Here is a 24,328-nt window from a genome sequence, read left to right as displayed (position 1 = left end):
CAAAACCAGGTGCCCATTCAGTATATACATTGTAATCAAATGCATTACTATTCCTCATAAATTGATTCAACAGTAGACATTCCTACATTAGTTTATCTGTAAAGATCATTCAGTTACTGTTCTGACGTTAATGTGCAAATAGTCTTAAAATAATTATACTCGTACATGCAATAGTAAAGATAGTTAAAAGTCTTAGGAATTTTAAGGCCAGTATATGAGACATCCTACGATAGAGAAACCTTAGGCAAAGCAGCTAAAGTTTGAGTTTGCGTACAGCTGGTAGCCTGAAACCTTTTCATTGCAGAGGTGAGTAGCCCTGTTGACTTGACCATCTGAATGATTTGACCCTGGAAAGGTCGTTAACATACTCTCGGTTCGAATAAATTAAAACTGGGAGTCTGGAAGAGAGAGATTGTAAATATCAATAATACCTACAGTGGTTTTCTTAAAGGGATAGTTCAACATTTTGGCAAACTGGCCCATTGCCATAATCCCTATAGTTTTAGGAGTAGGTTTGTTACCTTTAATTGTCGGTGCAGGCTATTTTTAGAACAGCGGAGCAGAGCCACGAGCTGCTCAGAGCTACGCTACGGAGGCTAATTTCCTCATTTCCCTCATCAAACTCATCAAATACACAATCCAACAACTCCAAAACGCTCTGGTGGACAAATTGTGACCTGCACATTCACCACGCTATGAGATAATAACGGGACGTTACGAGACAGAGTTGTTTCCTAGGTAAATTCATGCAAAACTGCAGTTTTTCGGCAAGCAGTCTCTGCGTTTACCTCAAAAACAACTCTGTCTGGTAACGTTCTGTTATTATCTCATAGCGCGGTGAATGTGCAGGTCACAACTTGTCCACCAGAGTGTTTTGGAGTTGTTGGATTGTGTATTTGATGAGTTTGATGAGGGAAACCAAGAAATCCCATTAGCCTCCGTAGCGTAGCTCTGAGCAGCTCGCGGTTCTGCTCCACCGTTGTAAAAATATCTTGCACCGACAATTAAAGGTAATGAACCTACTGCTGTGACTATAGGGATTATTGCAATGGGCCAATTTGCCAAAATGTTGAACTATCCCTTTAATAAACTGGGCATCTGTGTCCGATTGACGCTAAAGAGTCTGAGTTGATTCAGGGAATGTTTTACTCGTCGCTAAATGTTGTTGTGTTGTTGTTGGGGCAGTCCGGAGGCTGAGGGGAGGGGCTGGGGCGGTTGGGGGCCTTGTTCCTCAGTAGTTGTCTCGGGGCCAGGGGCGGCTGCGCTGGCGGTTGTTCCTCTGGTTGTGACCTTGCTGGGCTTCGCGTTGGAGCAGCCTGTCCTGTGACTCGTGCCCGTTGGCACTGTGGGCACTGCCTGTGTGCCCACGGTGAGCCGGGTACATGTCCCTGTATGTGCGAGCATGGCAGGGGGAGGCGTACTCATCCTCCTCCTCCTCTTCCTCTTCTTCCTCCTCTTCCTCTTCCTCTTCCTCCTCCTCCTCGCCCCCCCTTTGGCATGGACTCCCCCTGCGGCCACGAGACAGGGAGTCACTGGCCTCGTCGGACGGCATAAGACTGTCCTGCTCCAAGGGGGAGTGGGCCTCCTCACCCGCCTCTTCCTCCTCGTCACCCTCCAAGCCCAACGCCTCGTGAGGCTGCGGCTGGTTCTTGTTCTGGTTCTGGACGATTTGTGAGTCGCCATGGAGGGTAAAAAACAAAAACAAACAAACACAAGTCAAAGGAAAACTCAGAAACCAGGATGGTCTGTGTATCTTTTGGTCATTGGATTTTCTTTTTGATCAATATGAATTAAAAAACAGAAAACAATTGGTTTATTTGATTTTAATTTTGAAATAAAAATATGGAAACACAAAGCATTGTTCTTTTTGAGTGTCAAACTAAATTTTAAAAACAGTTAGATTTTCATGTTGTATTTCATATAACAAAAATTTAAATTTATAGACAATAGAAATGAAAAAACAGACCAAAAACACAGTTCTTTTCATATTTTGACACCAGATGTTGTCATTTTTTACAGTATCACATAAGCGTGGGGGCAGAAGAGGATTTTCTGCAACAAGTTGTGTGGCAGAAGCTTGATGGGAGTCCCCAACGTATCTGGAGTTAGAGGTGGAAAAAGTCGTAACTAAGGTATTAAACTGCTATCTCTCCCCTTTGCTTTTCTTCTACAGACCAGTCCAGCCCACGGTCTTGCCTTGAAAATGACGACTTAACAACGGTTGTTCTTGGTCTTCCTTTTAGTTTCTGTTGTCTAGTGATTCCATTTTTTGTTATATGAAATAGAACATGAAAATCAAACCGTTTTTAAAATTGAGTTAATTGCTCTAGTTTTTTGGTATTTCAAAATGAAAATCAAATAAACCAATCTTTTTTTGTTATTTAATTCACATTAATCAGAAGAAAATCCAATGACCAAAAGAAACACTGACCCCAGGATCATGTTTCAAAGTAGCTTCACATTTTCTGTGATTATTTATTTCTCCATCCACACATTTTCTCTGCCACAAACACACAGAGTGGACAAAACAAAGCAAACACTACACCAGGAAGGATTTTGCAGGTTCAAATCTTATTTTAAAACAACTCAACTCAAATGCCCAAATGTGCATTGAAACGTTATTGGTTACTGTTATTGTCCCTCCTGAACCACAAAGACACTTCTAACTTTCTATCTACCGTGTTAGCAAAGTACAGTAGAGGAGACAACATGCACAATCCTCCTCATGTGCATGTTGTACACAGACCAGCGACTGTTTCAACCTCAATATGGGCACGTTGGAATTGTTTTAAAGAAGTGTAAATACAACTGTTAAAGGAGAATTCCAGCCATTTTCTAAGTAACGCTCTACAGCTCTAGGTCCCCGAGTGCGACCATAGGAAAAAATCAGAGAAAAATATGTGCAGTCCGGACCTAGCTCTCCTCCTGCTAGCTGCGCTACACTGCAGTTAAACTGTGAAGTAATGGGGGCAGTTCTTCTAACAGCGACTTTGGCCTCAAAATATCACTACAAACGCTTTGTAACATCCACCAGTTCCTTACCACACAACACTGAGTGTGCATAATGAGTGAGTAGTGTTAACTGTATGTTTTTATCACATACTTCTGTTTACTCGAACTGTCGAGCAAAATGATTTTCAATGGGAAAAAGCATCAATATGAATACAACTGCTTTTTTCCCCAACCAAAATCATTTTTTTCCCTCCTAAATCCATGTTTTCCTCACGTTTTTATCTTTGTTGGTATGGAAACAGTCCCGACCTCGACAGTCGACTAGTAAGGTCTACCCAGGAAGCTGGAGTAAACAGAGGTACGTGATAAAAACACACAGTTAACACTGCTCTCTCATATTAGCGGAGTTATGCACACTCAGTGTTGTGTGGTAAGGAACTGGTGGATGTTGCAAAGCGTTTGTAGTGATATTTTGAGCATTATATTCACGGTTAGAATAACTGCCCCCATTACATTGCTGTTTAACTGCAGTGTAGCGCAGCTAGCAGGAGGAGAGCTAGGTCCGGTCTGCACATATTTTTCTCAGACTTTTTCCTATGGTCGCACTCGGGGACCTATAGAGCTGCAGAGCGTTACTTAGAAAATGACCGGAAATCTCCTTTAAATAGCTGTGATAATTACAAACACTGCAACTAAACCACACAGTCCCTTGTGATGCCAGTGAGCAGCTTTTGTCAGCTATAAATCACCACCTATAGTAATAAATCTCATAGTATAAGAAAGCATCATAGACAAAAGGAAGATGTGATGCCAGTGTATTGCTATTTTATTGATTGTTTATGTGCACACCACCTATCCCACTCAGGATCAGTGGATGTGACTTTTTTTTTTTTTTACAAAATTCTGGGCACATTAATTATTTTGTTGGTATTTGAAGTGGAAAAGTAAAGTTTTTAATTTGCCCAAATTTTTAAAAATCTGAGAACAACTCTCCACAGTCTTACTGTGTGATTAATAACCAATAGTTGACAAAGTTGATCTCTGACGTGCAGTAGTGCAGCAGTGTTTGCAGTGTTGGTAAAATCCCATCAAAGTCCTTTTTCCGTGAAGTGTTTACAGTGTTTCATCCGTGTGTGTGTGTATATAGATTAATACTTTAGACACCGAACAAAGGAAATGCAAGTGAGACACTTGAATGGATGGTCAGGGGGTTACTCTCGAACATGAACTGTTATTGTACAAGTGTTATGGTCTCAGTTTATTGTGTTAATTTGCATTTATTTCCAGTGAATTTATTATTTAAGCATCAATCATATGCCTTCAATTAGCACTCAAGTCATTCAAAAATAGCATTGTGCCACTGTGAGTGGGGGGGCAGCCATTCACAAAGCATGCTTGGGAAAAGAAATAGAAAGAAAATAGAGAACAATGGCAAGACTTAGACGATTCATACACATGTCTTTACATTTTCAAACATAATGTTCTCAATTCTGGTAAAAAATTGAAGCCTGGGCTCAAGTGCTTTGTGATTTTTTCTCGGAGCAGCGTTGATTCACCTGAGACCATCAACTAAAGGAAAAGGAGGCAGGATGCAATAAGGTAAAACACACGGCGTCTTTTCTGTGCTGAGAACTGAGCTAATAAAATGCTGTTCATTCGCTGTCTCAGCCGCTGAGTCATGTTCAAGTGTCGGTACATGTGTAAGAGGGGACTGTTGGGGTTGAGAGTGCAAATGTATATAGATAAACCCTACTACTCACCCCATTTTGTAAGCGATCATTCAATTAATTCCTGTGTTTCAGAAAACTGCAAAAATGTTAAGCATGGATGAGTGAGAGGACAGACAAGACAACCGGAGACAATCAAATAAAAACATAGGAGTGAGAATCTGAGATGGGAAGAGCTGGTCAGGACAGTGACAACATGTTCAAAACAGGATTCCTACTTCAGAGTCTTAAACAGTATTGACACAGTATTAAACATGCTTTCTCTTTGCTTTTCAAAGACAGATGAAGATCAACTCACCTGTAGGCTAGAGATGGCAGAAGGAGGGGTCATCAGACTCTGCTCCAATAAGGGATTAAGGGGAGTGTTTCCTGGGAGGTGAGTGGCACGCCAGTAGATCTCCAGGTACTCAGCCAAATGCTCACAAGCATCCTCCAGCTGGTTCTCATCCAAAATGACATCAAACATATCCTACAAGCAAACAACAAGGAACAAATCAACAAAACTGAAAGGCTGTGAGTGTTCTGTGAGACTTTACTTCAGATAAATGATCACTGTCTATATATAATCAAACGGACAAACAGATGTTAGTATCCCCACAGCCATGTTGCTAGTGCACAGCTGGATTAACCTTTTACTGTGTCCTTGGGTGCACATCTGTTGCATGGTTGCTGTTGACCCCTCACTAAAACAGCACTTTTATCACTATATCATTAACGCAGATACACAGAAACCAAACACCACCACTAATGAATTTTGTTTGTACCTTGATATAAATAACCATCCATCCATCCATCCATCCATCCATCCATCCATGAGAAAGGTGAAACACATGTATGAGTTTATCAGCCTCAGTCCTGAGCCTTTTCATTCCAGTGGAAGAAGTGAACATGATCAATTCCTGTGCCTCAGTGTCACCGATACAAACATTTAAAAGCCACAGATCTTCTAAGAATTTAGACATCAAATTTTTTTTCTTCAGATAATCAGATCGTGAGGTTTTTTCAATTTGTGACCTGTTTCTGTCTCAGCGACTAACTCCCCAAACAGATCAGTCGGTTCTAGTCCAGTTTCACTGCTGCAGAAGTTCAGAGGTACTTACATGTGGAACAATCAATTAAACATTAATGTGAAATAACCTTTGCATTATAATTTAACTGTTTTTGAAAAGGGAAACAGACTATTAGATTGTTTTTATTTTATTCTGGGTCGCTCAGATTTAAATCAGCAGATAAAAACGAATGGCAAAATAAGGGGCAAATTCAAACTGTATCTACTGTTATGTATTGTTGATCTGTTTTTGTATAAAGAAGCAAACACAGCCTCATCCATTTAGGAGAGAGGAAGTACATAACATGTCATACCATTGGAGCTACATGTACTGTGTTATCTGTTTGCATTATCTCCTGCAACTACTACTCTACTTCCTGTCAATTGAATGGAATTTATTACCTTTTTTTCATGTTTTCACCTTGTAATTATGACATGTGCCTATGATTTTACAGCTTGCAGGTTGATTATGAGGAGTGAACAGGAGCTGTATAACAGTGGGAAGAATCCACTCACAGGGGGACACTGAGAGAGTTTGTCTGCAGCCATCATCTGCACATTCAGGTGCTTGCTCTGAGACTTCCCCCGTGATTTGATCAGCCTCTGGAGCACCTGAAAGAAAAAAAAAAGAGAGGTTGCGTTGCAGATCAATGCAGATGAGGACAAGAGGCCTGAAGCCCATCAGTTCATCATGGAGGTAACCTACTGTACCTTTGGTGAGGAAACTTTAACGTAGACAATGATGGGTGCAAGGGAGGTTTTGGCGAGCTGTGCAGGATGGTTGATGGTGTCTGCGTCCAGAACCACAAGCTGCAGGGTTTTAGCGAGCTCAAATATCCTCTCAATCTCACTCTGAACCTCCGCTGCACAGAGACAACACATTTCCTATGTTTTAACTCATTGCTTATGCAAGAACAAAGACCTGTGGGGCTTCCTGTCTGGAATCGAGCTCAGATCTGATGACACAGTTGAGCCAGCCAGCACAGATGAAGCTGTTTATACAATTTACTACGGGACAGTTGTGGCAAAAGTAGGTTACACATCAGACCATTGTTGTCCAGAGTGGCCCATGAGTATACAGTCACCTCACAATGTTAAATGCTCCAAAATCCTGACTTTATTACCTAGGCTGGAGCGGGTGTTGGATCTTTCCATGATGGGTCTTTTGTTGAGGACAGATCTTTTGGCTAAAGACAGGTCGGCAGTTACACGGGTGATTGAGATTCTGCAAACAAAAATACACAAAGACGAATATTCAGTGAAATAATTTTGTAGATCGGGTGAATTGGCTTTCTTCAACTACAGGAGTTATTCTGCAATCTCTCCTTTGTTTTTATACTGACCGTCCCTCAAATCTGTGTTTCAGGAAGTCAAAAAGCGCTTTCTGCATCATATCCGTCACCTAGGTGGGGAGGGGGGGATAAGAAACCAACTGTTATATAAAAAAAAAAAGACAGTGCACATAAATTCAAAACAACATGCAAAATGGTGAATCTCTACAAACAAAACAAAGTGTAAATGAAGAGTAAAATTGATGAATAAATTGCCACAACCAAGGGATCAAACAAACGATCACCATGCAGGTAAATCTGACGGGCTGTGATATGATTAATGGGAGAGGAAACAACTTTGAATTTTGTTGGGTTTTTTGTTGAAAAATACACAATATAGGCTATTTATGTTGTTTGTTACATTCTAAAAAATAACTAATTCATAAAACAGTAGCCTAGTGTTAAAAAAAAAAAAAAATCCACCATTTTTGAAGCTGTTCACTTACAAAAGTTGATTGACATGTCCATAGTAATTTTCTGGAGTCAAACTTATTGTGACGGTCACCACACAATTAATTTTTTATGATAGATAGCCTACTGTAGATGCTGCGTTCAAGACAACACGGAAGTCGGATTTTTCCGACGTCACAGCTTGAAAAAGTGCACCTCATATCGGAGCTCCCACGCGACTTCTCCGAGAATCTGCACTCTGCAGCCTCGCAAAACCACACCGTCAACGGTAAAAACATCGATTAAAATGTATTTTTATGCCAAAATATATTAAAACTGTGTGAAATATAGCCTACCTACTTGCCGTACGTTTACAGATTACAACACAAATGGAACACACATTCATGTTTATATTTCTCTTCGATTTTAAATGGTCTATTCATTTATTTAGCCTATTTTAAAATGTTTCATGCCCTTTGTAATATTTTAATGCGTTAGCTACGTGAAGCACTTTGAACGCCCCGGTCCGCCATGCTTTTGGTTATTCTGATATTCCTTTCCACAGGTTGCTTAGCTACCGGCGGCATGTCGCCTAGCTACCGGCGGCATGTCGCCTAGCTACCGCAGTCTCGGCTCCACAAACGCCCAGCGTGAGCGTCTCTTCCCATTAACGGACTCGCCTGCCTGGGATTGAGGGTGGAGTTTGGAGCCGCCATGATGACAGCGACGGTGGAGCCTCAAAACTACTCTTCAGAAACTTTTTGGCGACATAATGGCGCCGAGTCCATCTCAACATACAGGCTAATTGTTTCATTAAGGACTTGGTTTAGTTTTTATGTTGAGAGGAAACGAACAACAACAACAACAACAACGGGAAATAGACGTATTTTAAGTAATGAGACAAACAAGTCCACTCAGCCAGCGCTGCTCCACCTGTGCGTCTCCCCCCAGTTCAGGATCATCACAGGTGAAACATGGAGGCTACTTGTGGAGCATCCTTCATTTTCCATGTGGGAGAGTAAAAGGATGTTTGCTAGCAGCTCATATTTCAAGAGAAGTGGAAGCTAAACAAGCTGGAGCAACAATTGGTGAGTTTTTTTGTTTTTTTTTTACGAAATAAATTGTAAAATGACAGTGATACAAATAGTGCTTCCTGTATTTGCACGTGTTTTTAGTACCTGAATTTAGACAACAACAGTAATGCTCCCTTTGATATGAATTATACATGACAGACTTTTACTTGTACTTCAGTAGCTTTTTGTCACCACTGTAACGCTGTTGGAGGTTATTGCATTCTCTATGTCTCTAAGAGTTTAATGCAAACCTTGGGCTACCTTTGTGGACCTGTGTATTGATATTTGGATCCAGGCGCCAGTTTTCAGCACAGATAACTTTTGTTTTAGTTTGAACTTGGTGGAGCTGCTCTGTAGTGTAGTGTTTTAATTTCTGGTAATTAGGGGGCTCATCGTGGTCCAGTATGCAGTTGGCTGTGAGAAACCTCTGTTATTTCCACACCGTAGTTGATTAAGGTTTATGTTTTATATTAATGTTTTCTTTAACTTAAAAAACCGAATCACATCTCTTCCTGCAGAAGCACTAATCAAATTTGCTGTAACTTGAAACATACATATAAAATTGACTCCCATTCCTAAGATAAATTCAGACGGGCACCTAACAACAGATGCATGGGCAGTTTTGAGAGGGAAGGGTGCAGTAGGTGGCAGTTGTTTTGTCTTTTGGAGGTGAAATGGGGAGAGGCTGACCTCGTAGCCCTTCAGCGATGGTCCCACGAGGACCACTGGCCTCATAGAGGGCACCACGTCGTAGGGAGGGACGTGTTCCTGCCAGAAATAGGGGAGGACGACAGGAGAACAGAGGGGACAGGGGTGAGAAATGCTGAGGTTTGCAAAACAAAGTTAATGTGAACAAGACTTTTTAAGATGGTTTTGATACCACGTAACATAAGGATATTTGAAGTTCTTGCTCTCTATTTTTCTCTCAATCAAAATGTTATAAAATAAAGTCTAAAACAAAACAAAACAGCAAGTGTAATAAGACCTAAAATCATTTATTACCATTGGTACTTACCTGTTGAAAGATTATTTAAGTAAAAGTTTTTGTTAAAAATGTACAAAGTTGCTTGCTTATGTAGCCAGTTTTAATAATTATTATTATTTAAGTTATGAATAATAACTTAAAGTTCCCACACTGCTGAATTCCCATTTTTACATAATAGAAAATGGGAATTCAGTGACAAGACCTCTCCTATAGATACCTTGATAATGTCACTCCTGTCTAACTCTGAAATCTATGTATTATGGACAAATTCTGCGTCGTCAAAGTGTCAAAACCTACCTGTTTTTGCTTCTGTTTGGCTTGTGAAAACAAGAAAACATCAATCAGTGAAGGAAAAAAAGACAGAAGAAAACAGAAGTTTGTGTTTCTTTCAGCACAAGAGGCAGTTTTGTAATACTTACATTCACCTGCAGATGGTGGTGTGGTCCTCCAGTTCCCAGTCACCATGTCGCCTAAACTCGAGGAGTTACCCCCTGTTTTCCTACAACACAACAAAAACTCAAATTTCTCAGACTTATATTATGGAAATAAGTCGTCAAGGAAGCTTTTGTTTAAAATGATTAACTGACCTCTGTTTCTGCTCCTGTTTGAGTCTCATCGCCTCCAGTCGGAGGGGGCTTGGGATGAAGGTGATGTCTGCCCCCTCCTTAACTAGCCGTCCGATCCACCAGTCATTGTTGTACTTCTGTTAAGTTCAGTGCAACAACAGTACCATATCACATATACAGTGCCTTGCAAAAGTATTCACACCCCTTGAACTTTTCCACATTTTGTCACATTACAACCACAAATTTAAATGTATTTTATTGGGATGTTGTGTGATAGACCAACACAAAGTGGTGTATAATTGTGAAGTGGAAGGGAAATGATAGGTACATGGTGTTGAAGATTTTTTACAAGGGTGTGTCTCTCTACCAGCTTTGCACATCTACAGACTGCAATTTTTGCCCATTCTCCCTTGCCCGAATAGCTCTGGTTGAGTCAGATTGGATGGAGCGTTTGTGAACAGCAGTTTTCAAGTTTTGCCACAGATTCTCAGTAAGATTTAGGTCTGTAGGACTTTGACTGGGCCATTCTAACACTTTGATCTAAACCCTTTGTAGATCTGGTTGTATGTCGAGGGTCGTTGTCCTGCTGGAAGGTTCAAGGTACAAGATTTTTTACAAATCAAAGACCAAAATTGAACTTTTTGGCCAACATGCAAAACGGTATGAGTGGTGGAAACCTAACACTGCACATGAACCCGAACGCACCATCCCCACGGGGAAACATGGTGGTGGCAGCATCAGGCTGTGGTGATGCTTTTCTCCAGCAGGGACAGGGAAGCTGCTCAGAGTTGATGGGAAGATGGATGGAGCTAAATACTGTAACTTACAGGGCTATTGTGGAGGAAAACCTGTTAGAGGCAGAAAAAACTTGAAACTTGGACGGAGGTTTACCTTACAGCAGGACAGCGACCCTAAACATTCAGCCATATCTATTCTACAAAGGAAAGGTTTAGACCAAAGCATATCCATGTATTAGAACAGCCCAGTCAAAGTCCTACAGACCTAAATCCTACTGAGAATCTGTGGCAAGACTTGAAAACTGCTGTTCACAGACGCTCTCCATCCAATCTGACTCAATTAGAGCTATTCTGCAAAGAAGAATGGGCAAGAATTGCAGTCTGTAGATGTGCAAAGCTGGTAGAGACACACCCCAAAAGACTTGCAGCTGTAACTGCAGCGAAAGGTGGTTCAACAATGTGAATACATGCACTTTTCAGATTTTTATTTGTAAAAAAAAATCCTAATACCATGTATCATTTCCCTTCCAGTTCACATTTACACACCACTTTGTGTTGGTCTATCACGCAAAATCCCAGTAATACATTTTAAGTTTGTGGTTGTAACTTAACAAAATGTGGAAAAGTTCAAGGGGTATGAATACTTTTGCAAGGCACTGTTTTGCATCTGCTTTATTTTAATGTAAGCGAGGGGGGCTTTGATAACAACAGATGTTCACTCACTTCTTTGATGTGCAGGAAGTCTTTGGCATCAAAATTGACTGCAGCTCCTTGGACAGGACAGTCCTCATCTAGAGCTCCACAGTAACTCACGTTCGTCTTTACTGCAAACGCTACAGGTTTGGACTGTGGCAGCAGAAAATAAGAACAAGAAAATTACTGATCAAGGAGTCATGACTTTAACACCAGTGAATCATGACTTCACTGGGACTTAAACCTTTTGAGTTCCTCATTTTCCTGGCAACACACACAGGGATACTCTGATTCACTCCAACAACAACCAAACAGAAAGGTGTGTGTGTGTGTGTGTGTGTGTGGCAGTGCATTGTGTTGGGAGCAGTATTTGAATTTTACACAAGTAAAAATGGGAATAGAAATGCTCAGTTAGATGTAAGAGTCGCGTGCTTAACATTTACTCAAGTGAAAGTTGCATAAACATCAAGATATATGCGCAGTACCAAAAGTAAAAGTATTAATTATGTAGAATACCTCGTCTCAGAATAATGTGCATTACTCTGATGCAATTAGTGGTTCATGGATGTGTATTATCATTCATCATGCTCCATCTGGTAAATGTGGTGTTAATGACAATCACTTCATATTCCGCTGGGAACAGCTTCAGAAGTGTGTTATGAAGTATATTTCATTTATTGACCCCCCCACCCCAGGAATCAATAAAGTTTTATCTTAACCTATAACAATGAATTAACAATGAATAATGTATTTATTATTATATTTTGTATTATTAAAGCAGAAGTAAGCGATGGAGATGGAGTTAGCAGCCCCCGCCCTCGTCATGGATCTATTGGTCCTCGTCCCTACGTCACCACATTCACGCGCACCCCTTGGCTGCACACACAGCCCTTCATGCGGTTCTCTCTCATTGGATAAAGGTTGTAGGATACAAGGAAGTATACAAGAAGTTTTCTCCTCAGCTTACAGCAGAGCAGAGTGACTGACAGACCCGTGTTTCGGACCAAACACTCTATGTAAGTGATTGCTGTCGGAAGATATAACTATTTAAGACTTATATTAACGCAAATATTCCGCTTACTTCTGCTTTAATCAGACTGCACAGCTGTCATATAGATGCAGTGTCATAAAAAGTATATTTTTAGTATATTGCAGTGGAGTCAAAATATTAAGTGGTAGAAAATGTAAAACTCCTGTATACACAGGTACATGCTTGAGTGAGTGTACTTAGCTACTTTCCCTCACTTTGTAGTTAATGAAAGTTGTCCCAGAGCAGTAGATGAACACATGTGGCATCAGACTTAACCTACACAAAAAATGTGAACTTATGCAACTGTTGACAGACACACTAGAGCAGCGTGAATCAGTGTGCGACCTACCTTAGCTCTGTCGAGCTGCAGCTGTGCCTGGCGCTCGGCTTCACGCCGATACGCCTCGCGGTCCTCCTCTGCTGACAGGTCTGAATCCGACGGTCTACTGGTGTATGAATCAGCCGACCCCTGTCAGGAGAGAACCAAAGGTGAATTTAGTTGGATTATTAATTAATTATTTGATGCATAGATCTGCTGTTTTTGTTTCTACTGCTGCTTCCATCCGTTTGCTCTGCAGTCTGATTATATTATATGCAGGTGTGCATGCAAATACATATCTGCATTCATGAACACATTCATGTGTCTCTGTGCATCTCCAACACAATGCGCTGCTCTCCCACACCAGCCATCTTCTGGTAGACCAAATATAGCACAAAAGAGGCAACTGCTTCCTCTTCTCTCCTGCCTGGCCCCAATCCCTTCCATCATCCCCCACAGTGCAGCACATATACATCCTTTCTTCCCCTGTTTATTCTCCAAGGACATCTCATTAGCAAAATATATGCAGACTATCATTTTTCATTGTAAGAGGTTTAAGGACACATTCCTGGGATGGGTAGCACATTATACCAAGACCAGACAGATAAGACAAACAAAGACAGAGGCATATTACATCAAATAAAATGGTGATAAACACTCTATAAGTGCCCTTATTCAGAACCTGTAACCTTCAGTGATTATTATCTTCAATCTCTGTGTTTACATATTCTGTAAAGCTGAGATGATTAATCCATTAAGCAATTAGTCAATTGACTGAAAAGTAATGAGCAAATATTTTCACGAAAAAGGAATCAAGTGTTCCCAGCTTTTTCACATGAAGTTGTTCACTTCATAATTATAATTAAAGCAAATAATAAATCAATGGAGAATATTTTAATATCTAAATTACTGATAAAGAACATACAGTGACATGTTGCGAATCGCGATCATCCAAAGAGAAACCATGATGCCGATTTCACAGAGAAAAATGACAGAGAAGAAAGTGAAGCTGTGGTCTAGATGCAGTTTGGGTAGTGTGTGTGTGTGTGTGTGTGTGTGTGTGTGTGTGTGTGTGTTCTCGTGTATTTGGCTTTGCTCAAAAGAACAATGTGCTGATTCTGCTAAAAGTCAGGCAAAGGAAGAAAGACGAGACAGGAGACAAACATGACATAAAAAAGTGTAAATGAAACAGAAAAGAAAACACTCAACTAAACCTCTCAGGTAACTGCAGTATTCATAATTACATTAATATACTGCATGCTGGGACAATCACATCTTGCAAACAAACCCAAAGATGTTAAGAAACTGGCAAATGGCAAATAATACAGTTTTCACTTTGGTTCCCCTCTGCTCCGGAGTGCAGTGACTTAGTCCTGGTCATCCATCTTTCCAACATATACAAACGGATCCTCTGGAGGACCAATTAGCAGCAGCAGCACAACAAGAGGAAATTCAGGCTCAAAATACAAAAAAAAAAAGTGCCCAGAGATGAAAAACAACCATCACCTTTGCTTTCTCTGCACTTCAGAATGCATATGTATAATCCAAAATAAATCTTTATCTACAGCACCACTTCAAGCCCCAGAGAAGCAGCAAACGAAGAGCTCTCCTTGTTGCTTTTTTTTTGTGTGTGTGTGTGTCTATGTTAGATAACTAGATCTGATTTTTAGCAGCTCTGCAAGGCAACACTGCACCAGTGCCAGAGCAGCACAGAGGGAGGAAAAAAAGGAGGGTGAGGAAGAACGAGGGGGGGAAAGATAGAGAGGATGGGGGTGAATATATTGTTGACAAGATATCCTGAAAAGAGAAAAGATGTTTATGAGGATGGAGAGTGACTGATGGATGGTCGGAGAGACGAAAGAGGTATAAACGATTTATATGACGAGATAAAGCGAGGCTATCTCAAGGGGAAGACGAGATTAGAACATAATAAAATGCTACGAAGGAGTGGAGCGAGACCCAGATATCTATCCTCACCGTAGATACAAGAAAAGAGGGGGAAACAGCCGGGAGGGAGGGCAGGCAGGGAGGGAGGGAGAGAGAGGGAGAGAGGGGGGAATGAAAAGGACCATGACCACAGATCACGAGAGACAGAGACACAAAGACAGCACACAGAGTTGCATACCTGGCTGATTAGGAGGACGGCGCTAGAGCCTGATAAAGACATGAATCTGAATTTTCTCACTGCTCTGTCTTCTCTGGGAACATGCTCAAACACACACAGACATAAAAGTGGAATAAATATGGTGGTGGGCGCAGGGGAAAGGCGTTATGTCAGAGAGCTGTTTAATGATGTTAGAACACAGAGAGCTGCCTGCCTGGGCTGTGATTGTCGTTCATTATTAATGTTTGGACATGAGGCTGTTGGACCTCTGCTGCACACACTCTGTCCTGGCTACCTGTCAGATCCCTAAAAAAAAAAACTAAACAAAAAACCCACATTGTTACCACCAGAAAACAGCGTGTTTAGCTGGTTCTGCAGTGCAGAGTAAAACAAAACAACCTCGGCACATCTTTATTGTCTGGTCTGAGGATGTCTTGTTTCTTTTTTTTTTTTTTTTTTTTACTGCTAATGTCCCCGTCGTCTGGGGGCTAAATTTAACTCTGTTCTTTCCTATTCTGCTTCTGTGATTATTCTTCACACACACTGCAACACTGATGGCCTCAACTCCACAGGGAGGGGCCAACGGGGAAGTGTGTCATCCAGCTAGTCGGGTCCTCAAGAGGGCCAAGTCATCCTACAGTCTAGGGGAGGAACAGCAGGGGATCTCTACACCATAATTTTACTGCCATGTCGTTCAGTGTTTTAATAATTTACATTTAAATATGTTCTAATTTTCTTTGGGCAAGACGTGTAGACATGTCTTTGACTCTGGCCAATTGTTCTTAAATTGTAGGTTAACTGTCTGGCCAGCTAGTGTCGAGGATGTCCAGGAGCAACAACCAGTGAATACGATCAAAACAGTCACTGATGAAAATGTTAGCCAAACCTCGGGACCAAAAATCTAAATTTAAAGGGATAGTTCAACATTTTGGCAAATTGGCCCATTGCCATAACCCCTATAGCCATAGCAGTAGGTTCGTTACCTTTATTTGTCGGTGCAAGCTATTTTTAGAACGGCAGAGCAGAGCCGCGAGCTGTTCAGAGCTACGCTACGGAGGCTCGTGGGATTTCTTGGTTTCCCTCATCAAACTCATCAAATACACAATCCAACAACTCCAAAACGCTCTGGTGGACAAGTTGTGACCTGCACATTCACCACGCTGTGAGATAATAATGGAACGTTATGAGACAGGTTGTTTTCAAGGACCAATTTGCTAAAATGTTGAACTATCCCTTTACAATAGTGTTGTTTAGTGGGGGTGGCGGTGATCCAACCCGCACAGGGAAGTTACATAGTGTAGTTTAAGCCGACGTGACCCGGCTCAGGCTGCACCTCTCATCCTATTAACCATTTTTCTACCATTGCAATGAGTCTGGAAACATTATTTTAAGGCTGATAAACTCGCAATGTTGCTTTAATCAATACATTTCTTTGTGTCGTTCGGGGACAGTGCAACAAATTGTTACATATCACCTTATTAAGTTGACCTGAGTGGCTTATCAGTATCTACAGGTATAGAGCATTAACAAGAACATAAATGTTAATTTAAGGTCGCATTTGTGCTCACTTGACAAATCCAGGTCCACAAGTCCGATGTTCACTATGAACCGCTATATTCACCAAATAGGCATGTAACTGTATGCTGTGCTGTTTGGTGGTGGGCAGATAGCTCACAGTCTGTTTATCAGAGCTTTTTCACTGCCAACAGCTGCCAGCTACTGCTGCAAACAACACAATGAGAGCGAAGCAGAACAGCAATGTGGGCAAGAAATCCAAAACAATGAGCTGAAAGGTGTCAAAATGCTCCATAGTGCTGAAGGAGAGCTACAGAGACGAGTACGGTAGTACAAGTGACTCCTTTCACTTTTCAACCAATTAATCCAGTAGCTTTAAGTTAAAGGGATAGTTCAACATTTTTGGCAAATTGGCCCGTTGCCACAACCTCTATAGTCATAACAGTAGGTTCGTTACCTTTAATTGTCAGTGCAAGCTATTTTTAGATCGGCTGAGCTGAGCTGCTCAGAGCTACGCTACGGAGGCTAATGGGATTTCTTGGTTTCCCTCATCAAACTCATCAAATACACAATCCAACAACTCCAAAACGCTCTGGTGGACAAGTTGTGACCTGCACATTCACCACGCTATGAGATAATACTGTAACAGAACGTTACGAGACGAGAGGCAAATTTTGCAAAACCGCTGATGCGCGTTCCTGCCAGAGTTGTTTTCGAGGCAAATGCAGAGACTGCTTTCTGAAAAACTGCCTCAGCGGTTTTGCATGAATTTACCGTTTTGGAGTTGTTGGATTGTGTATTTGATGAGTTTGATGAGGGAAACCAAGAAATCCCATCACTCCGTAGCGTAGCTCTGAGCAGCTCACGGCTCTGCTCCGCTGTTCTAAAAAATAGCTTACATCGACAATTAAAGGTAACTAACCTACTGCTAAAACCATAGGGATTATAGCAATGGGCCAATTTGCCAAAATGTTGAACTATGCCTTTAAGTAAAATTAGTTTACATCAGTAGTATCTGTAACTGGGCAAAGATGATCCTATGATATATGATCCTAGTATGACATGTCTCAGATCTGCCTAAGACACAATATAGAAAGGAGAAGAATTGAATAACTAGTTAAAAGTATTTGGTATTTGGCCCATGCACAAGTTCAGGTATCAGAACTGTTTTTATAATTTGACATATCATTCAACTATGTTGGCGTGCATGCAGGTGTTTATAGTTGTTCTGGATGGCCGTACATGTTGTATGTTGTGTAATAGTAGTTGAAAGTTGGATGCGATAGAGAGGGTGGATGTTGTAATCGTTTAAATAAGGAAATAACGGTGAACATTTTCATTCATTTTCTACCAGAAGACACTGAACCACACAATAGCACTGCACCTGTTTATATACATGAGAAGTGTTATGTAATAGTTGTGTAAAATGAAACCAGAGCTTGAGAGAAAAGGTCAGATCCTGTTTACTTCCTCACTTCCTCACTACCACTGTTCAGTCACTGTGTGAAAACTGACTTGAAAGCCAGATTGTTGGTTTCTGAAGACGTTCAACCATTCGACAAGCACTTGTAGAGAGGCATACTGTCCCCCTTTCGCCACAGCAAAGCTTTGAGTTTAACAACAACATGCTGTAGATACAGGTTTAATATTTATCATGTTATCATCTGAGCTTAGCTATTAACATTTTTAGATTTGCTCATGAGTGCTAATGTTTAGCTCTGCAGTTACTTAGATGCATTGTGACCTGCTGATGGCATTAATACAATTCTGTCATGTCCAAGAGTTGAGACATTTCAGTCCAACCAACCTCACAGACTGACGTTGTCATTCCTAGAGCTACGCAACATGTACATGAACAGCAGGAAAACATGACTCAAAATCTACTGTATCCCTGAAAAATGGTTGGTAGTCAAGTTAAATGATAAAATTTGTACATTAGATGGATTAAAATTGCAAAACACCTCAGTGTATTTTTTAAATTATGTAACGGTGTGTGCATCCTGATTGTAAAATCTAATTTCTCTAGCTTTATTAACAGGGAGGAGATTCTGCACAACAGCAGAATATATTATTCAGGAGGCTGAGAAAACCTTTTCCCTCAGAGGGGGGAAAAAAAAGCAACAAAAAAAAAAACTGCAAGCTCCAGCGATTTGGAAATCCAGTTGCCACATATCCAATTTCAAAAAGTGTTCGATTAACTGTGCAGTCATAATTCAGTGTCAGCAAGTTGCACATGCACGGTGCTCTCATACACAACGCAATAAATCACTCACTAACAGTGTGGTTACTACAATATCAAAGTCAAGACCGGGCATATACTGTGTGTCAAATTGATCAATCACTCGCCTGGGAAGTGTGAAGAGTGCACAAAAGGGATGACAATGGCAATCAAAAAGTAAAACAGGTGAAGGAATGAGGGAGACAGAAAAGCGAGAGAGGGGGGGAGACGAGGTGAGGTGAGGGAGGAAGACAGGGTAAGACAAAGGAGCAGCAACAATAAGATGGAACAAAGCAGGATTGGGAGGAGAGGAGAGGAGTTTGAGACGGAGGAGAAGGAGAAGCAGACTGTGTTGGCAGTCATTTGTACTTACTCAGTTAATGTGGTGATGCTGCCGCTGCCGGTCCCTCCCTCTCTATATACTACATGCTGTAAAAATGCAGACAAACTGTACCACCGTGTCCCATCCCATCCCCTAACCAGGGACGACCTGCACTGGAGCCAGACGCCAGCAACACCTTCCTTTTCTATTCTTACCCCTCCTTATTCCATCACATCACATCTCAACACACACACAAACACACAAACAATGCAGCTTTTGTGTGGCTTGATTGATGAAACAACCACAACTACCTTTCTAAATTTTACATCACATTCCTCCATTCAAGTGTAATTTCATTACATGCACAGGTAGAGACAGGAAACAGAGATGAAACCGCTGTTGTAATATCACGTCAGGTTTCTCCTCCTGCTGTTTCCAAAGGCTCATGTCCTACATATAACACATACATCCACACTTATGGCAGGGTGCTGCTTATTGTATCCTGCTGCAGAAATGAGTCATACTCCACTGCTCCTCCATAGACACCCCACCCCTATCACAGACAAGAAACTATCTGCTCTGTTTGTAAAAATTTTTTACTCCTTCTGCATAAAACACTTTGTCATATCACCTATAGAGGAGGGGGGCGAGTCGGTTTAGATGCCTGTTGTGCGTGTGTGTGTAAAGAGAGAGAGAGAGAGGGACACAGAGAAGGCAATGATTGAAATGAAACTGAAGGTGCAAGTGCGAACAGTGAACCCACACATCACATTGCCCAAGGCCGTCAAAATGAGCATCATGAATATTTTAAGCCGTGCAATATTCTCAGGGAATCTGGAGATTGTCATTAAGCCCCCCGATCAGGATAACTAATGTCCCCTCCTGGAGAAGATGTCTGCTCAGCCCTTTTTTTTCTCTCTTTTTTTTTCTCCCCTTCTGCTCACTAACGCCTCTCACACTGCTCCACGTTCCCTCACCTTAATGGTGCTGTGCATGAGACTAAAGTGTCTTTCTTGGTCTCTGAATTTCATTTAAATTCAGGTTTCAAACAAATGCTTCATTCCAGTAACGAATGCATAACAAAATGCATATATAGTCCTTAAAAGCCTTTTGAGGTCAATTTTAACGTGTCTCAACTACTTTCTTATCAACTACGTTTCGTTTAAGCTGCAACAGTTTGTCAATCAACAGAAAGTTGATTTCTCATTTTAGCAAAAATGCTGAATATTTGCTTGTTCCAGCATCTGAAATATGATGATATGCTGTTTTTATTGTATTTGTAAATATATTTCATATGAATTAATATCAGTTTTGGACCAGTGTTCAAATAACAAGTGATTTAATCATCACTTTTTGCTGCGGTCGGGGTTTTGATAGCATTTTCTTCAAATATTTTTTGGTATTTTGTGATGTTGCATAGACGATTAATGGGAATGGGCAATGCTGAAATATAATTTGTTCATTCTAGCAAAGTCGAATACACAATAAAAATCTAACCAATACATTTGGGGGAATAAAACAGTGCGCTGTAAGAGAGGCTGTGTGTGTAGGAATAGCAAAGTTCGTCATAGAAAATGTTCTGCCATAGGAAAGGGTTGTTATGGCGGGATAAAGCATAGAAAATATAGTGAACACTTCAATTTTTTTTTTCTCTTTTTGGTTGAGTGTTTTGCAAAACCGGGTAGCGGTGATTCTAGCTAATGCCATGGTTCGTCAGTGGAAGGCAGATTAACGTATATATACTCCGGTAAATATATGTTATTTGCCTATCAATTATGTGACAGTTGATAAACCGTTTTATTAAAGGGACTTAAGGACCTTTTTATTTTTAAAGAGCTTCTCCCCTCAGATATGAAAAAGTCCAACTTTTAATTATCACAAAGTTCATTTTGTGACAAACATTTGTTAATCAAATAATACTTTCAGTATTGTGTAACTTCAGCGTTTTGTTTAATAACTTAGAAATTGTAAAAGAAATCATCACAGTCCACAGAAATATGTTATTGTTTATTTCTTTATGCTACATTACACTTAATTGCCATGAATTTAAAGCTGAATACTGTAGTTCCTATGGCATGTAGATATAGATAGTAGTTATTATAGTTATTTTGCAGATTCACACAAATAACACACAAACTGTGATGCATTATTGGAGGTTAAGGAATTATTTTATTGAACCCTGCATTGATTTAAGAGCCACTTAACAATGTTAAAGGTCATTTAGCAGTTGCAACATTAAAATGATATTCAATTGTGATCGAAGAATATAATATAAATGGTTCTCAAATAAGTCACTCTACATCCTGAGTACTTTTTGTGGAAAATAGCCTAAAGTATATTTTAATGCTAGTGCTTACTTTTGAAGTATTTCTGTTCTGTGGTCATGGAACTTTAACAATTATAAGTGATCCACCACTACTGTGAGACAATAACTTATACTCACATAGTGTAAATCAGGACAAAATGGCTACTGGAGACGTGGTGTGTTTAGTCTTTAGAAGGTGTGAAAGCCAACAGTGTGAGTGAAGGGGGGGTGGGGGTGGGGGGGCTTGTAGTTCTTGTCATTAGTACATGAGGCTTCTTTTTAAGAGTGAGTTTTTGAATCCTTCCCAACCCCTGACTTTCTCTCTTTGATGTGTTGAAGCTCATGAACCTCAGGGATCTGGTGGTTTAGGATGAGCGTGGTGAAACTTCAGGGCTCGTCACAACCTGATTTCTACAGGGATCAATCACCCCCCCCCCCTCGCCCCTCGCTGCCTCCTGCCCCCCTCCTTTGCTGGACTCTCTGAAACCACCTCTGTTTTAACACTGACACTAACAAATACATCTTCAAAAAACTGATCAGATGAGCTGATGTAAATGAGAGGGTATGATTCATAACAGCCACGCAGTAACAGCATGAGGGGAATCTCTTCTGCTTTTTCTTTTTTCTTCCTTTTTTTTTTTTTTTTTAGTTGCACAGATCGTCTTAAATAACACCATCTCCATCCCAGTCCTCTGCACGTGCATGACCTAAAAACATTAATTAAAAAAACTGGGCCTTTTTTCTTTTTTTTGGATGTAACACACCTCTGCTTTGAAGCATTTTGCTGCCATCTACTGTGTACAACAACAACTGCAGCTGAGGAGGCCGCTCAGTGGAGATGAAGATGCAGAGGAGAAACACTGTGTGCCAAGATAATGATAAATACAGACCAGCAAATGCACTTTTAAGCCCCAAAAGAGAAGAGCCTGGATACCAAGAGAATATACCTGTTCAAAAAACACAAAAACAACTAAAGATGCTGCAATGCCAACAAGAGTAATGCAGAGCAACTTCAAACCACTTTAACTTCCAAGTTTAGACCCTAAAGCACAGAATGGCCTGCAATACAAAGTCAGTGAGATAACCTGCCTGTGACCGCATGTACCAGAGTATGATGTGGCCAACAGCCCAGCACAAGTGAGTTTAAAAAAAGAGGAGAAATGTTTTTTGGGTTTACCTGTCGTTTGATGAAGCTGGATGTTGTATCAGAGGACGTGCTTCCATCTGAGCGTTTGAAGCGGCTCTTTCGTTTAGGCAACTTCCTGGGCAGCTTTAATGAAAGAGAAGCACAGCAGTGATAGATAGATAGATAGATAGATAGATAGATAGATAGATAGATAGATAGATAGATAGATAGATAGATAAACTCTCATGTGTCCTCGGTCGTCCATCTTTTGGCCCAACTTATCAAGCAAGTTTGATTTTTTTTTGTCTTTATGCCAAGTTACTAACACTGTGAAAATGTGGAAGGAGGTAATGCTGCATCACAGCAACACTTAGTTTCATTATCAATATCAATTATCAATCTGATGAGTGATTTTACGATCATCGTTGGCCAGTAACTCTACAACTCTCTTTTTTTTTTGCCACAGCTGTAAGTTAAACTGATCAAAGGCGTTGAGATACTGTCCACCCATCGGTTTAATGGGTCAGTAGCTGTGCTGATATGCTATATTTTGACAAAATAAAAGCCTGAATACTAGTCGGTGTAACGCAGGAGACAGTTCTCCTTTAGGCCTCCTCCAACACAGCACATTAATAAGAAAGCTTGGATGTTGCAGTGAGAGCTGACAGGCCCTGTAGATTCAGGCTACAGGTGAGTAAGAGTTATCCACCTTTCAGCACCGTCCAAGTCCCTATAGATCCCCACTGTGTGCTGGTTTCCTATAACATAAGTGTGGATTCATTGTTGCGGGAAAAGAAATAGAGATAAATAATAAAATAATATCAATACTGAATGCACAGAAGGCCTGATCTCTAACAGCAGATGTATCAAGACCTGTGGAGGATTCAGCCTGATTCTGAGCGTGCATTTTAAAAAAAAAAAAAGAAAGCACAGTAATCACGTTATTATCGCATCAATCTGCAGTTTCAGTGAAGGCGATGATGGTAGTAAAAGAAAAAAATGGAAGAAGGAAAAAAAGTAGCTCGCTGCCAAAACGCGACGCCTCAATCTCAACAACAAGTAGGAAAGCCGAGAAGTGGCCGTTGTTTTTCCTCGGCACTCTCCTCGGTGAAAGGTGTGCGGATAAAGGAGCAAAGTGAGTGTTATTTACCTGGAAATAGTGCGACTGAGAGCCGGTCTCCACAGCAGACAGAGGGTCTACGGGCGATTTGGACATTTTGACTTGCACCATCTATTGAGAGCGCAGCGGCGAGGCGGGATGCACACAGACATGGGTTAGTAGAGGAAACACGGGATACAAAATACATCTATATGCAGCAAAAAAAAAAAAAAAAAAAAGGCGGCGGAAGAGGCGTATAGAGGAGCGAAAAGACACAGAGAGGACGACGGATATCCACATTCAGCTGGACGGGAATTAAGAGGCTGCAGCTCAGGCAACAAAACCGGCTCTTATACACCGGTGGTTAATATTAAAGCGACCGAGGAAAATACCGGAGCTTAAATAAACCCGTTAAGACTGAGGCGTCATCGCTCGAGCAGCCGTACAGGTCCGTACTAAGTGTGCGTCTCTGCCGGGGGTGTCAAGGTTGACTTAACACGCACAAAATCAATCCACACAGCCACTCATCTTTATCTCTTCTATCTTCTTTATTTGCCCCCAGAACTACGTTGCCTTAAATACACTGTTTTATCCTCTCGCCTGCATGTTGTACATTATCTGTTGTGGTTCAAACACTTCAACCACAGTCAAATTATATGTGGATCTTTGAATTCATAATGTACAGTAGGGGAGCTCGGGGCCTGGAGAAACATTTTCTATACCACTTTGTGATAAGCACAGCCGGAACAACCTGCTATTGGGCTCCGGGGCAAAGAAATATTGTTGGC

General features: G+C 40.9%; 1 protein-coding gene across 1 annotated transcript; it reads right to left on the bottom strand.

The window, feature by feature from the left end:
• Positions 1 to 1,231: 1,231 nt before the first annotated feature.
• cacnb3a (calcium channel, voltage-dependent, beta 3a) lies at positions 1,232 to 23,672 on the bottom strand (the record flags this gene model as incomplete). Its single annotated transcript, XM_083976326.1, has 14 exons — positions 1,232 to 1,660; positions 4,978 to 5,148; positions 6,244 to 6,339; positions 6,439 to 6,590; positions 6,852 to 6,952; positions 7,071 to 7,129; positions 9,212 to 9,289; positions 9,804 to 9,823; positions 9,932 to 10,005; positions 10,094 to 10,209; positions 11,533 to 11,655; positions 12,882 to 13,001; positions 22,493 to 22,585; positions 23,592 to 23,672. The coding sequence occupies 14 exons, from the start codon at positions 23,670 to 23,672 to the stop codon at positions 1,232 to 1,234; spliced, it is 1,713 nt and encodes a 570-aa protein (XP_083832452.1).
• Between the last annotated feature and the right edge of the window lie 656 nt (positions 23,673 to 24,328).

This window comes from Trachurus trachurus (assembly GCF_905171665.1).
Source record: "Trachurus trachurus genome assembly, chromosome: 7".
Classification (NCBI taxonomy): domain Eukaryota; kingdom Metazoa; phylum Chordata; class Actinopteri; order Carangiformes; family Carangidae; genus Trachurus; species Trachurus trachurus.
The sequence above is the reverse complement of the archived record's forward strand: the minus strand, read 5'-3'. Positions and strand labels throughout refer to the sequence as shown.